Source organism: Salvelinus namaycush, chromosome 21 (assembly GCF_016432855.1).
Source record: "Salvelinus namaycush isolate Seneca chromosome 21, SaNama_1.0, whole genome shotgun sequence".
Lineage (NCBI taxonomy): Eukaryota > Metazoa > Chordata > Actinopteri > Salmoniformes > Salmonidae > Salvelinus > Salvelinus namaycush.
In genome coordinates, this window is record NC_052327.1 from 27,270,001 (window position 1) to 27,284,845 (window position 14,845).

General features: G+C 43.8%; 1 protein-coding gene across 3 annotated transcripts in view; it reads left to right on the forward strand.

Annotated features, from left to right (window-relative positions):
- The window catches only part of LOC120066261 (myocyte-specific enhancer factor 2A-like), a 97,359-nt gene that overhangs the window by 66,537 nt on the left and 15,977 nt on the right, over positions 1-14,845 (forward strand). The window contains exons 5-6 of one of the 3 annotated variants that reach the window (XM_039017510.1): positions 8,817-8,951; positions 11,148-11,373. In XM_039017510.1, coding sequence (XP_038873438.1) covers positions 8,817-8,951; positions 11,148-11,373 — 361 coding nt within the window. Of the gene's footprint in view, positions 1-8,816; positions 8,952-9,018; positions 9,154-11,147; positions 11,374-14,845 lie in introns of all 3 variants that reach the window. The other 2 variants (XM_039017509.1, XM_039017511.1) reach the window with 2 other exon arrangements.

Consider the following 14,845-nt stretch of genomic DNA (forward strand, 5'->3'; position numbering starts at 1 on the left):
GTGAGAGAAATAAGCTTTTTGTGCATATAGAACATTTTGGGGATTTTCTTTTCAGCTCATGAAACATGGGACCAACACTTTACATGTTGCGTTTATATTTTTGTTCAGTATAAAACAATGCATAATACTTTGCATTGCATTCTAACAAGTCTCACCCCCAGCCCTTTGCTAATGCTAACACCAGAGCCCATCCCTAGGCATCAAACCGTGGCTAATGGAAGATTTCTATGATCCTATTGATTCAACTTGAGATCGTGAGGGAGAAAGCATCTCCAACACTCAAATACATGATTGAATGTAATAACTGTAACACCAGGAATGAAGACCTTTACTAATACAATTCTTTGCTCTCTACCTCATTGTTTTGGCAAATGTTTGTGAATTTCATTTAGCTCACATCATCCCATAAACACTTGAATGATTTCAACATTGCAATGATATATGATTCCTTTGTGTTTTACTTTATTAAAATGTCTTAAGTGATGTATTCTTTAGTTTCTAGAGGCATATGGCACTGATTAACTGGCACAGGCCTACCATGGCGTATGGTAAAACTCTTTGTAAAGCAAGGCCTAACTTGTAATGAAAAGAATTCATTACATGCAGCTCAGTGGCAACATGCAACACCATGTTCAGAGAATAACCACTTCATTATTCTTTCAGGTTCATATAGGAACAGCCAAACTGACAACCTTAACAGACACGTCATAAACGTCAGAATACGTAAAATAGGTCAGACATGAGCTGCCCTAATTTGGTTTGAACTACTTTAATGACAGACATGCCACCATTAGAGTGCCTTGGTGCCCGCTGTGTAGTGCAGAGCTGACATGAGAGACCACAGTGACCAGAATGGACAGAGGAACAACCACGAGCCCACCCCAATGGGTAGTGTGAGACACTCCACCCCACCCCTCCCCTCTGCCCAGGAGCGAGGGCAGAGCAGAGCTACATGGAAGGGGGGAGGGGGGTTAGCTGGCATCATGCCACCCTCCCTGACTAGCCTGCCTGAGTGAGGAGTGGGTGTCAGGGAGGGTGGAAGGGCTGCTGATTGATGAGGCCAGGTCTGTGGTCTGGGTATAGAGTGTTGCAGAACAGACGTCCTGCTGGCATATCCTGCCCTTTCCCTCCGCTGTGCGCCCCCAGCCCTCCGTGCCCACCCCAGCCCTCCACACCCGCCTTATCGGAACTCCTAATTGTCCTTATGAATATTTTAGAAGTGAGCAGGAATGGGAGTTGAGGGCGGGGGTACGGTTTCAAGGGCTCTGACAGCTAATGATCCACTCTGTGGGTACAGGGAGGGAGAGACGGAGAGAGAGAAGGAGAGAGAGACGGAGACGGAGACAGAGAGAGAGACAGAGAGAGAGACAGAGAGAGAGACAGAGAGAGAGACAGAGAGAGAGACAGAGAGAGAGACAGAGGGAGAGACAGGGAGGGAGAGACAGAGAGAGACAGGGAGAGAGACAGGGAGAGAGAGATGGAGAGAGAGACAGGGAGAGAGACAGGAAGAGAGACAGAGAGAGAGAGACAGGGAGGGAGACAGGGAGGGAGACCGGGAGAAAGACCGGGAGGGAGACCGGGAGAGAGACAGGGAGAATGACAGGGAGAGAGACAGGGAGAGAGAGACAGGGAGAGAGAGAGAGACAGAGAGACAGAGAGAGAGACTGGGAGAGAGACAGGGAGGGAGAGATGGAGAGAGAGACTGGGAGAGAGACAGGGAGGGAGAGATGGAGAGAGAGACAGGGAGAGAGACCGGGAGAGAGACCGGGAGGGAGACAGGGAGAGAGACAGGGAGAGAGAGAGACCGGGAGAGCGACAGAGAGAGAGACCGGGAGAGAGACAGAGAGAGAGACCAGGAGAGAGACAGAGAGAGAGACAGGGAGAGAGACAGGGAGAGAGACAGGGAGAGAGACAGGGAGAGAGACATGGAGAGAGACAGGGAGAGAGACCAGGAGAGAGACAGGGAGAGAGGGAGACAGTGAGGGAGGGAGAGAGGGAGGGAGGGGAAAGATGTGAACTTAGTGAATGGTTATTTACTTAAATTGTATACCTTTTTGCACCTTTTTATGTTGAATGTAATTTATTTTCATCTAAAATATACCCACATGGTGCTCTATAGATGTCTAGAGCTAGTTGGATGTAATGGAGCGTGTTCGTCTCATTTGTTCCCATTCTTTTAAAGATGTAGATAATGATGACTTTGAGATGCCTTTATCCTCAATTTGGACTTCAATTCCCAGTTGGCAAAATTTTCTGAAAATATCCAAGCCGCTGATTGAAAGTGTGTTCTCTTTGACTGTGGCAACTAATATCTTTGTCACCTCCATCAATCAACAGTCTCTGAGCAGCTGTCTCTCTGAGTTAAAAGTATTGCTTGCTGCAGTGCAATGGATTCTTATTCAATAATATAGCGGCTATATTTATCAAAGTGATAATCTAGCCGGTCAACCACAGTAATTATCTGCTTTATTGTATATTGAGCTGAGACGGAGGCTTTCTCTTCCCTGTCTGCCTCCTTTAGACGCACGCAGACCACTGCTCAGTTAGGCTCACCCTACTTTTTTACGTCTGCATGTGTTAGTCTTTTTGGTGTGTCAGCTTGGAGCTAACTGTAGTCTCGCCATTGTCCTGTTTTTGGAGGGGATTGGATTACAGACTGTATATTGTTTCCCAAACAGCTGCAGACAGATAATAATAACCAAACAAAATGCAGTCCGTCCCATCCAACTGAGAAGAAGACCCTGCTGCTGTATTTCCTGTGATTTGAGGAGTCAGACAATGGTCTGACAGAGAGGTCATATCCTGATATCACTTAGATCACTGATATGTGGAATGGTCATGAGATTAAACCAGATATGTCTTGGAATCAAAACCACTTTCCTTATCTAGCCCTCCCTACTTCCCTACTCCCATACCAGTAACATGACCAGTACCAGGGAGTAGACAGGAAAAGCTTTTAGGGCCCTTGGTAATGGCATACAATACATACAGCCACTAGATAGAGTGCCCACGAGAACAACCAACAGTTCCTTTTCCCCCCTCAAGTGAAATCTACAGCACCAAAGGAAAAATGGGAGCATACTCACACTGAAAGACTTGTCTCTTAAGATGTTATATAAGAGAAATATATTTGTGAGCAGATGAAAGCCTTGCTATCAGCCGCCTCCCCATGCTGATTCTCAACTGCCTTCACACTCAAAGAGGCCCTTTGATAAGCACATTAGATGGAACGGACTGGACACAATGGTGATGTCATGAGGATTAGCATGCTACCTTGCTTAGTGCGGCAACAGGCACAACAAGCTCATTCACAGCAGTGCAGAATGAGCAGGGTGGGGATGAACGCTACAGAAGCAGAAATTGTTACACTATACATACTTTATATAGACTAGAATACAATAATAATGGCTCTTAAAGTATGATCTTGGAGTATGTTCTGTGTAGCTACCTTTGCACACTGAAAGACACTGGCAGTTCAGCCTCTACCTGCCTTCTCTCCACATTTGAGAAGTTTGGCTTTTATAGCAGCATTTACTGTCTACTTCCAACCTCCCTTTTATTCAGGTACAGTACATGAATAAGTGAAATGTAAAAAGCTCTTGACACAAGTGGGGGGCATTGGAGTGTAATGGTGTTCTATCCAAGGCAGACTGTTTCAGTGAAAGAGGTTCACAAGGAACAGGGAATGTAGGTGGCTTACGCAACAGCTTCACAACAGCCTCAGCTCCACTTTATTTTGAAATCCTGAAATGATGGTGGCTTCAGTTTTGAATGTGTATGGGGCTATGATATAAACTCTGCGGGTGGTGTTAAACTCAGCCAATTGTAAAAAATACCCTGTCAGTCTTTTGAGTGTTACATTCATGTTTATTTTATGTGACATAAACGCTGATCTTTATAGAACACTATACACTATAGATCACTATACTCTATGGTGGGTGAAATGTAATATAATGTAATGTAAAAAATATAAAGATTCTTAAAAAGTACAATTGACACACTGCTCCAAAAACTCATACTCCTGTGTATGTTTGTGTGTTTCAGCTAAATGAACAGTTATTGGCACTATGGAGGAGATGAGTGATGCAGGTACACTAGATGTATGTCGGTTTGGCATACAATACTAAGAATGGAGAGACACATTTCAAGGCCTGAAAAGCAGAAAGCCTGTTCTCTTACTGCTAAATTCACACACTCACTATGATGTCCTGCTGATTTGATGTCAGAATCCCAGACTAACATGTTTGGTGTATAGAGCCACATTTCTATCAATCCAGGTCTGGATGGCTGTGAGAAAATAACTGCTGGCCTGGTTCCCACTGAACTTTATGAGCCTCCACGGGCCTTGTGAACAGATTACACAAGTTCACTCGTCACTACTCTCTGACTGCAGCCCCGTATACAGACAGACCCACCACCCCCACCCAACCTCCATTATAAATGTTGTTGTTGAAAATCTCTCTGTTCAACTGTATTCATACCCCTCCAACTTTTCTTTCTTAATAAGCATAAACCACACAGCTTGACATGACTTTTGAAAATTCGTTTCAGAGCTAGAATTTGAAAAGCAATAGAAGGGACGCTTGTTTTATTTAGGATTTTGTTTACCATACTTCCCACCGGGCAAAAACTGTCTGAATCAACGCTGTTTCCATGTCATTTCAACAACAACAAATAATTGTGATGACATTGAATCAACATAAGATAATTTCATGTTTTTTTCCACCCAACTCTTAACCTAAATGCAGTGACATGGTGAAATGTTTTGTTGATTTCACGTTAGTTGACAACTCAACCAAATGTAAATCAAAACTATACATTGAAATGACATCTGTACCCAATGCGTTCAGAGTTGGTTGGTTTTGTTTTCTAGGTTTTGTGTAAGATTTAAATTGCTTTACCAATACTTTGATATATTTATATTATGGAGTAAAATCCTTGGCTGGGGGAATGTTTGATGGCCTTCAGGGTTCCATGTGGCCCCTTCTAAGGCCATGTCGGTGTGAGACTGTTTGTGATTGGCTGGGCCGGGGAACCAGGGCCTGACAGGTGTTTGGTAGAGAGACACCTGTTTGGCCATGTGCTGATTTAGTGATCCATTTACTGGGAGCTGCGGGCAGCGTCTGTGGGACACCCGAAACATGCCAAGTCATTTAAGGAGGAATAACGGCCATGCTGTCCCAGACCTTCACTCTTTAACATGCTCAGCTAGGAGCACCTCGAAGGAAATATTCACTCTTTAGCATGCTCAGCTAGGAGCACCTCGAAGGAAATATTCACTCTTTAGCATGCTCAGCTAGGAGCACCTCGGAGGAAATATTCACTCTTTAGCATGCTCAGCTAGGAGCACCTCAGAGGAAATATTCACTCTTTAGCATGCTCAGCTAGGAGCACCTCGAAGGAAATATTCACTCTTTAGCATGCTCAGCTAGGAGCACCTCGAAGGAAATATTCACTCTTTAGCATGCTCAGCTAGGAGCACCTCGGAGGAAATATTCACTCTTTAGCATGCTCAGCTAGGAGCACCTCGGAGGAAATATTCACTCTTTAGCATGCTCAGCTAGGAGCACCTCGAAGAAAATATTCACTCTTTAGCATGCTCAGCTAGGAGCACCTCGGAGGAAATATTCACTCTTTAGCATGCTCAGCTAGGAGCACCTCGGAGGAAATATTCACTCTTTAGCATGCTCAGCTAGGAGCACCTCGGAGGAAATATTCACTCTTTAGCATGCTCAGCTAGGAGCACCTCGGAGGAAATATTCACTCTTTAGCATGCTCAGCTAGGAGCACCTCGGAGGAAATATTCACTCTTTAGCATGCTCAGCTAGGAGCACCTCGGAGGAAATATTCACTCTTTAGCATGCTCAGCTAGGAGCACCTCGGAGGAAATATTCACTTTTTAGCATGCTCAGCTAGGAGCACCTCGGAGGAAATATAGGCGCGCATGATTATGTCCTCATTTTAAGTGATGTTGCATTTCAGGACATCTCTAATCAGAGTGATCAATATTTACTTATGAATCCATCTCTTATGGACAATGACCTAGATATGAGCACTCGTTGTTAGGCTTTGTGTTGTTTAGTCTCATTGCAACATGTTCCATGGTTTGTTCTGAATGCTGAGTGTCCCTGGCACTGGATGTTTCCACTGGCCCCTCTCTGAGTGATCACGGCCAAGGACCAGAGGGGTGCGGCTGGTTGGAGGCTTGTTGTGGAAGTGCTGCCTGCTGCCCTGCCCATCTCACACAGCCATGGCCGACCAGCCCAAACCAGCTATTCCCATAATGAGCAGGTTGGGACTTTAATTTGCAGGTCCCGATCAGATCTGTGGCAGTCTGGTGGAGAAAGTGCATAGTTTCCGTAGTAAACACAGCCTTTACGGGAGCCTAACTAAAGAGCAGCCTTAGTAAACAGGAAATGAACCAGGAAGGTGTTTTTTTTTTGGAGAAGAATGCCCCTGCTCTGTACCACACCAAACACAAGTGCATCTAACTGCACATTTACACATGTTGTGTATCATTCACAGGGCCGGCTCTAGGCATAAGCGACATAAGCAGTTGGTTAGGGCCCCCGGCCTATAAGGTAACTCAGTTGGAGTCTCAACTGTTGAGAGTTAGAATAGTAGAATACACAAGGTGCAATTTCGACATTTGATTGTGCATCAGCAGTTTTTCTCATGTTATGTTAGTCACTGACAGTCAATCAATTAATGCATGTCAGCATTTTTTTTTAGATTGTTAAGTTAGTCTAGCCAGCTATCTAAACTTGTAGTAATCATGGTCAAATTATCGCCCGGGCACGAAGGGCACTTGCCCAAGGGCCCTGACCTACAGGGGGCCCCCAATGATGTTGTTAGTCAATCTCACTCAGATATCATATTAACAATGCATAAGTCATGGTAAAATGTGTAGAATTGCAGGAAATTAACTATGAAACATATTTTTTTCCTATTCGCCATTCAAAACGGGGGCCACTAAGAAAATTGCCTAGGGCCCCCAAAAGGCTAGGGCCGGCTTTGATCATTCATTAATCATGAGACTTTCTCTCTCTCCTCAGCAACACTGTCAGACAGATATGACTGATGAGATTTAGGTACTTTTCAGAGTTCTCCTGCTTAAGCTTTTATCTTATACACCATTTCATTATGTGCCTAAACTAGAGTAGAGGGTCGTTTGATTCAGTACTGGTCAATTTGCTGGGATCAACTGAGCCTTGGTAGACAGGTACATTGTAACCAAGTTATGTTTCACAACATTTCAAGCATAGGAAATCCAACAGTAATGTGTCATACAGAGCTCGTCAGCGTGTTGGTAGCTACTGTAAGCAGGGTTGGGTAAGACACGTTGTTAGATAGAGATCAGCCGAGACACCACTGTACTGTCAGAGAGCTGTCAGAAGACGCCAGCTGCTGCTGCAACGACCATGAACACACACACACACACACACACACACACACACACACACACACACACACACACACACACACACACACACACACACACACACACACACACACACACACACACACACACACACACATCAGCCAGTGCGTTACCTCCAGCACCTCCAGGGTGATGGAGACGGAGGCAGAGACTAAGGGCTCATTAGTGTCTTTGGGCCCAACTACACTCCCTCACACTGTGACCTCTCCATCCAGAGGAGTCAGTGGCCTTGCTGTAGACATCCGGCTCAGAGGCAGCCCAGAGACAGGGGAGGTCACAGCTCTGGACCTGCACCAGCCTGCTAGGGGAACCTGAACAACACACATATAAATTAAGCTTGATTTGCTCTGACTGGCTTGATATCACATGCTGTCACGAGCTGTCATCAGCTCATGTAAGCACCGTCATTCAGACTCTTAACGAAGCCAAGAGAACCACTCCTCTGATAGAAAGTTACCACAAACACAACACTGGTTTTATTTCCTTTGTTTTATAGTGTGGGATTCTTTTAAGATGTAAAACTAATCTCATTGGACTTCTATATCACAACACACCACACTGTGTGCTCGTTCCTCTTACAATAATAGCTCCATTTCATGCTCTAATAAGCGTCTTTGACCACATATAATAAACTATTTTATTTGCTACATTACTTAACATTGATAAGATCCTGCGAGTGGCAACCATGCAGAATTAAAGTCTGCAACGGTTTGAACTGCTGCTCTGTGGGATCCTCTTATGCCGGGGTGTCTTCCAGCTGGGTGGCTTATGATAACTGAAAGATAATGAAATATGTATTGAAACACACACATGCAGCAAGAGAGAGGGGGAAGATAGAGAGGGAGGGAGATAGGGAGGGAGATAGAGAGGGAGGGAGATAGAGGAGAGAGAAAGGGAGGGGCGAGAGAGACAACGAGAGAGGACAGAGAAAGGGTCAGAGACAGATAAATATTTCGTTTCTCCCGTGCTGAAGGTCTCTAAATGATGAAAGGATAAGGAGTGATATTTCAATTTCTCTGTCATTGTCAACCATTGCATAGGAGTACAGTACTTGTATCGTTCCCAGCTCACACCAGCACACTGGCAGGCCAAAAAAGAAGAAATTAATTCAAAATATGTTTTATTATTTATAAATGTACATGCTAGGGCAGGTTTATTATAATGGTTGCATTATGAATAATTAAATTATTCAATAAATTTGCGTCTTGACTTTAATGATGCCTTACATGTTTATATTTTTGACAATGTTCATGTTTTGTTCTGGGAACAGGTTTGTAGGGGATGTATTATAACCTAGCTAGACAGAGAGTCATGTGGTAGTAGACTGAGTTTCCTGCAGTATACATTGTGTGTGAATTGTGCAATTTTATTTCAGAAATTAAGAAACAAAGGCCATAATGACCTGTGTGCCAGTCCTGATCCAGATGACTGTTTTGGGCACAGCCCCCTCATGGACGACCGTTTCGGCAAACTAAGCGAAGAGAGTGATTTAATGTACAAGCGCTGTGGTGTAAGTACTTCCTCCCTCTCCTGCCATTTTGTGTTGATTCCTGTTTTTATGTTGATGTTCACTACAGGCGCTAAACAAGAAAGAACACAGAGGCTGTGATAGCCCGGACCCCGATGCCTCATATGTCCTCACCCCTCACACAGAAGAAAAATATAAAAAAATTAATGAGGAGTTTGATAATATGATGAGAAATCATAAAATCGTAAGTAAATGCAATGTTTTTGCTGCTTGGCTTTGTGGCACAAAAGATTTTGACCTTTTGGTTTTTATTTGTTCTTATTTGTTCATTATCCCCCTGCAACCTCTGTTAACTACTATAAGCAAACATGGACTATTCAAGCATAACCTTTTTTCTGTTCATTGGAAGTGTAATTGTTTATTTTGTTGATTTGTACTGCAAGTTATTTTTTGGCACAGCCTGATAAGATCACATTGTTGTTGATAGGTTTAACCTTTTCAAAGATCTTTTGGAATTATCACGTTTCTTCACATTATTTGAAACATTTGAAAACTATATGAAAAGGAAAGTGCATTTTTTTTTATTCCAGAGGAGAAGCTTCTTTATTATCAATGTACATTTCCCCCTGGAAAAAAAATGATTCCCATTCTGGCTTAAATATTGACTGGTTCTCTAGCTTTGGTGATTGATGTTTTTTCCCCAAAACCCAATTTTCACCCCCAAGCAGATGTGAAAATTGAATCTCTTTTAGTCCCACAGTGGCCAGATCATGTGACTGGGGAAATAAAAAAATGTTTATCTCCCCTTTGCTCATTGTATGGTCTTTCCTGGTTCCCCATCTCCTAGTGGGGCGTCCTCCATTCACCTGGGCAAATCATACACTCTTAGAAAAAAAGGTGCTATCTAGAACCTAAAATGTTCTTTGGCTGTCCCCATAGGAGAACGCTTTGAAGAACCCTTTTGGGCTCCACGTAGAACACTCTGTGGAAAGGGTTCTTCATGGAACCCAAAAGGGTTCTACCTGGAACCAAACATTGTTCTTCAAAGGGTTCTCCTATGGGGACAGCTGAATAACCCTTTTAGGTTCTAGATAGCACCTTTTTTTCTAAGTGTATGATTTTCTGAAGTGAATGGAGGACGCCCCACTAGGAGATGGGGAACTAGGAGAGACCATACAATAAGCAAAGGGGAGATCTTTTTTAAAGTGTACAGTCCTCCTAAAGTACAACATCAGTGGACTATCACTGTGTATTTTCCAGTCCTTCATCAAGCTACTACCATTACACAGAGCTTTACCTTGAGACAAGAGTGATCTTATTGCGGGTGACAATCATAGAATCCTGCATAAAGTATAGTGCTTCAACTGTTGTTTTCTCTAATTCTGACATGGAGGGCACCACTGTTTGCAATTAACACACTAATAATATCACTAACTGACTGCCTCACTGGACTATGCTGAATGGAGTGGTCTCACCGTCAACAGTCACTCTCACACACTGTGGATAGTTAGCACTGCACAGACATGGAGTAGAGTAATATTAACGTCAAGTGATTATAACTCATCATTCTTACTATACGTTTTTATCCAAAATGCTTTCATATTGTTGGAAATTACACAATTACACTATCCTGATTAAAAGAGAAAACGTTGTTTTGCAGTGCTGACTATTACAATGCAAGACTGAACACCTGGTACACAGCACTGCTAATGGGCATGTTTTGGAATATGTAATGTTTTCAGTGATGTGTAATGATTTTATATAGCAAAATGATTGTTTTGTGCATTTACAATAACATAGTGTTAATTTATAAATTTTTTGCAATATTATTTATAAATATATTATACAAGCTTATGACAGTATCATATGTAGTACAGCAATTTTTCAGATTCCACTTTAAAGCATATTATTCAAGAAAGTTATTGTTTAATCCCATTACAAACCAAGGGTATATTTATTTGTGGTCATTTCTTGGCCATTCAGACTAATGTTGTTAATAGAAGTGAATGTGTAAGAGTGTAAGATACACTTTTATAAGCAACCTGGATTAGGAACATGAACAACTTGCCAGCTGCAGTTGGTTTGCCATCAGTTAATAGGACTGCTCTGTTAACCATACCAATATGATTGATGTGGCACCATCACAGATGCCATCTCTGCCGTCTCCTTCCCCCTGTGACCCTCAGCCCAGTGCCAGGTCTTTGATTCTCCCCATGTCTGTGTGTTTCCCTCCTGTAGCCCACAGCGCTGCCCCAGCAGAACTTCTCCATGCATGTGGCAGTGCCAGTCTCCAACCAGAACACCATGTCCTACAACCCAGGAGGCTCCATGAGCAGCCAGGCCCTGGCCCAGGCCACAGCCTCTCTGAGCGACAGTGGGATGCTCTCTCCAGCTCAGGCCTCCTTACACAGGAATGTGGGCTCCAGTGGGGGCCAGCAGAGGCCCCCTAGTCAAGGCAATGCAGGTCAGTACTGTTACATTTCACCGTTTGTTTTCTCTCACTACAACTGACTCTACATCCATGGTGGTAAAGAATCAGATCTTTATCCACCAGTTTCACTCTTGGTCTTCCAGATATAACTTTCTCCATATTTGCCTGATATATGTTTGCAATGGGCCTATTTGCATCTAGTTTATTATGAAAAAAAGTCCCACTTATTTGAAAGGATCTTTCATGACTCAAGCAAATGTCCAGTGGTGTCAGTGAGCTCATGTTACCACTTGTTTACCGCTCTTGTTTATAGTAATGGCTGTATTATTACTCATGTTTGACACCTTTTTAAGACTTGTATTGCTCACAGGAAGTGGGATAACCTAGTAATGTTTTGACACTATAGCTACATCCTCTGTGTTGTGCGGAGTGGTCTGTGCATTCAGCCAGTCCATGCCTCAGCAGGATGCAGAGTTCTGTATGGTAAAAATAGCACTATGCTTGAAGTCCATCTGCATTGGAAATAAGTAATGTATGGCTTTTGTATTCATTTCAGTCACATGAAAAGTGGTAACCACAACTGCAGCATGACCACCTAGCTGGGTAAAATACAAGTTCTCTATTCTCTGGGGAGCCACTGAAACAGCAGGGCAGTCTTTAGCCTTATTGCCATCTCATTCACTCCGTTTACAGCTGAATTCATGTGCACTTTGCCTGTAAAGTACCTACTGTACCCAAACACATACAGTACTGCTGTATACCTATTCAGTGGGTAGATTCACAGGTAAATAATATTCTGCTGTTCAGTTCCTTGTACTAGGTTATTACCTTAATATGTATACAAAAGCAAGGCTACTGGCTGGTGGTGTTGTGGTCAGAGTACTAAAGTGTGGACCTGAACATGTCCCTTTACAAACTATGGAATACTGGCATTGTTGCCTTAAAGAAAACACTTTGACTTAGGGCCATTCCTTGACAACTTTGACTTGGATGACTGCACAAAGAAAGGACAGGGCCAATGGCCCACTCGCCATAGAACCAGAGAGAATGCATTCCCTCTCACTGATAGCTCCCAGTAGTGGTAGAAGTGATGGAAGTTGTATGCTGTTGCATGTTGTTTCCATGTATTCCACTATTAAATCCTAAACATTTCCAGACACCTCATATTATGCTCTACGGCAGTGGATAACTGAGAGAATGACCCCAGCCTCTTTGGAGGGATTGAGTGCAGCTCTTCCCTGATCCCTGTGGCTCCCAGCTGAAGGATACAGATGGTTAATAATATAATGTTGTGCATCTCATTAGGTGGCATGCTGGGTAGGACAGACCTGGCAGTGCCAGCGTGGCGTGAGCCCCAGCCCAGCGGGTACAGTAGGTCCTCCAGGAGGAACTCATTAGGTCTCTGTGGCTCTGCCCAATAGGCCCTCACCTCACTGTCTGTGGCTCCGCCCAATAGGCCCTCACCTCACTGTCTGTATACATGTACATGTGCCTGCGACATGGTCATCGACGGCTTTTGTCAGATTCTTGGTCATTTATTGCATGCGAGTGGACTGTATTTGTTGTCTATCTGTGAGTATTTGGAACATTGAAGGCAGTTAGTTAACATGGTCTTCATATCCATGTTCTAGTGATGGTACACTGTTCTTACTGTATAGCAAGACAGCCAAGCTGAGTGTCTGTTCTGTTCTGTCCTCAGTACCCTGACAGAGATGCTGTATGTTCAGTATATTATTCAGACTGCAGCTAGACAGGTTGGTGTAGTGATTGCATCCAAAGCTCCAAAAGTCAGTCCAAAGGGACAGATCTTTTTTGCCAATGTGTTCCAAAGAAGAGGCGTAGATGGTTGAGTACAGTAACAGAGGAAAATGGCAGCAGCTGCTAATGTCTGGCCAACCGCTATGGTGACACACAATCAAACCACCAAGGACACCAGGAAGGTCACACGTCCATCTGTTCCTCCTGGATAGTAACAGATCAAGACTGCCTCTTGTTCTCAATCGGCTGCTCACTTTGTGTCGCTCCAAACATGTTTGTGGTACAAGTTTTGTTTGGGGTTTAGGGATAACAGCAGTCACTATATATTTTCTTAGGACTATCCTTTCATTGTGAACTTGTTTGTGCCTGAAAGGGTTAACATATTAAAAGGTAGGGTTCAGGCGGCAGATTCTCTTTGGAAGGTAACTAAACACAGTGTTTCCTTTAAGACTGACACCTCCATCCCACCCTCCCTCCTCTAGTTTCCTTCCCTCTATTGACAGGTGCATCTGTTTTTCCCAGTACCATGGCAGCCCTTATAAGGCTGGAGAGAGCCTGCAAGATGCCTAGGCCAGCAGAACCCTGGAGGTATTCCGGCCATGACATCCCTCTAAGTCCTCTGTACACAATGACCGGACAGCCTGTCATGACTGCTATGTGCCGTGTGAGAGGCAGAGGCAGGTGGACGTTAACCCTCTACCTACCAGACAGGCCACTGTGTCTCATATGATACAGTATTATGATAGTAGTGAAAATACATTATGGAATCAACAGAAGCTATATTTAAAGCTATAGATTATACATTTAATTATGTCCTGCTTTGTGAGCCTAGATATGCTGGGTATAAGTTTGAGTCTGTGGTTGGTGAGGTGATTCGATGCTTTCAGTCAGGGCTGAGTGAAATATTTGGTCTGTCTGTATTTGGTCTTTGGCAGTGCTTGGAGTCCTGTCCCTGTGCTGGGTAAGCGGTAAGGTTGTGGGGTGCTGTGCCGCCCCCATGCCAAGGGAGGGGTGTCAGCCGTTGGCACAATGGCAGGAGACTGCAGCTGTTGTTTGTACCAAACTGGGTAGAACAGCAGACACAGACTGCTTGGAAGAGAAACCTCTCTCTCTCCAGTGCTGCTGTCAGATGGCCATTCCTTACATAGCTCAGATTTTTCACAAGCAGCAGCTATTGGGAGAGGAGAGGCCTTTTGCACCAGTTCTGTCTTGTTGCTCGCTCTCTTTTCTCCTCCGGTGGTGTGGCTTGATATCGCCACTAAGAGGGGCTTACAAGCACGGAGAGTGTCCTGGGAAATGCTCCGGATCGCTGATTAAGCCTAGGGAATGGCAGCACTGATCCAAACCCTAATCTCATCTGATATGCCAGCACTTGTCCTCAGAAAGAAAACTCTTTCTTCATATTGACGTACACCGGCAAAGTGCAAATGAATCATTTTGTCCATGGACATGACATGGCATGTCATTGCACCTTAGCTTTTCTCTCTTCCACATTGTGGAAGCATATGAACTGTAGCTTGAAAGCTTTTTGGAGCCGTTTTCATAGTTTCCTTTCTGCAGCAGTGTGAAGGAGGTCTTTACCACATGTGATATGAGTTGACTATATGTGTTCATTAAGAATGAACATGAGTCTGGTTTCAATCTGAGATCATAACAGGATTTGGCAGCTGACAAACTAACACATGAAAGTGTGTTTCTGTTAATACACCACATCTTACGTTGAGCAGAAATTAGATTTTCATACAGT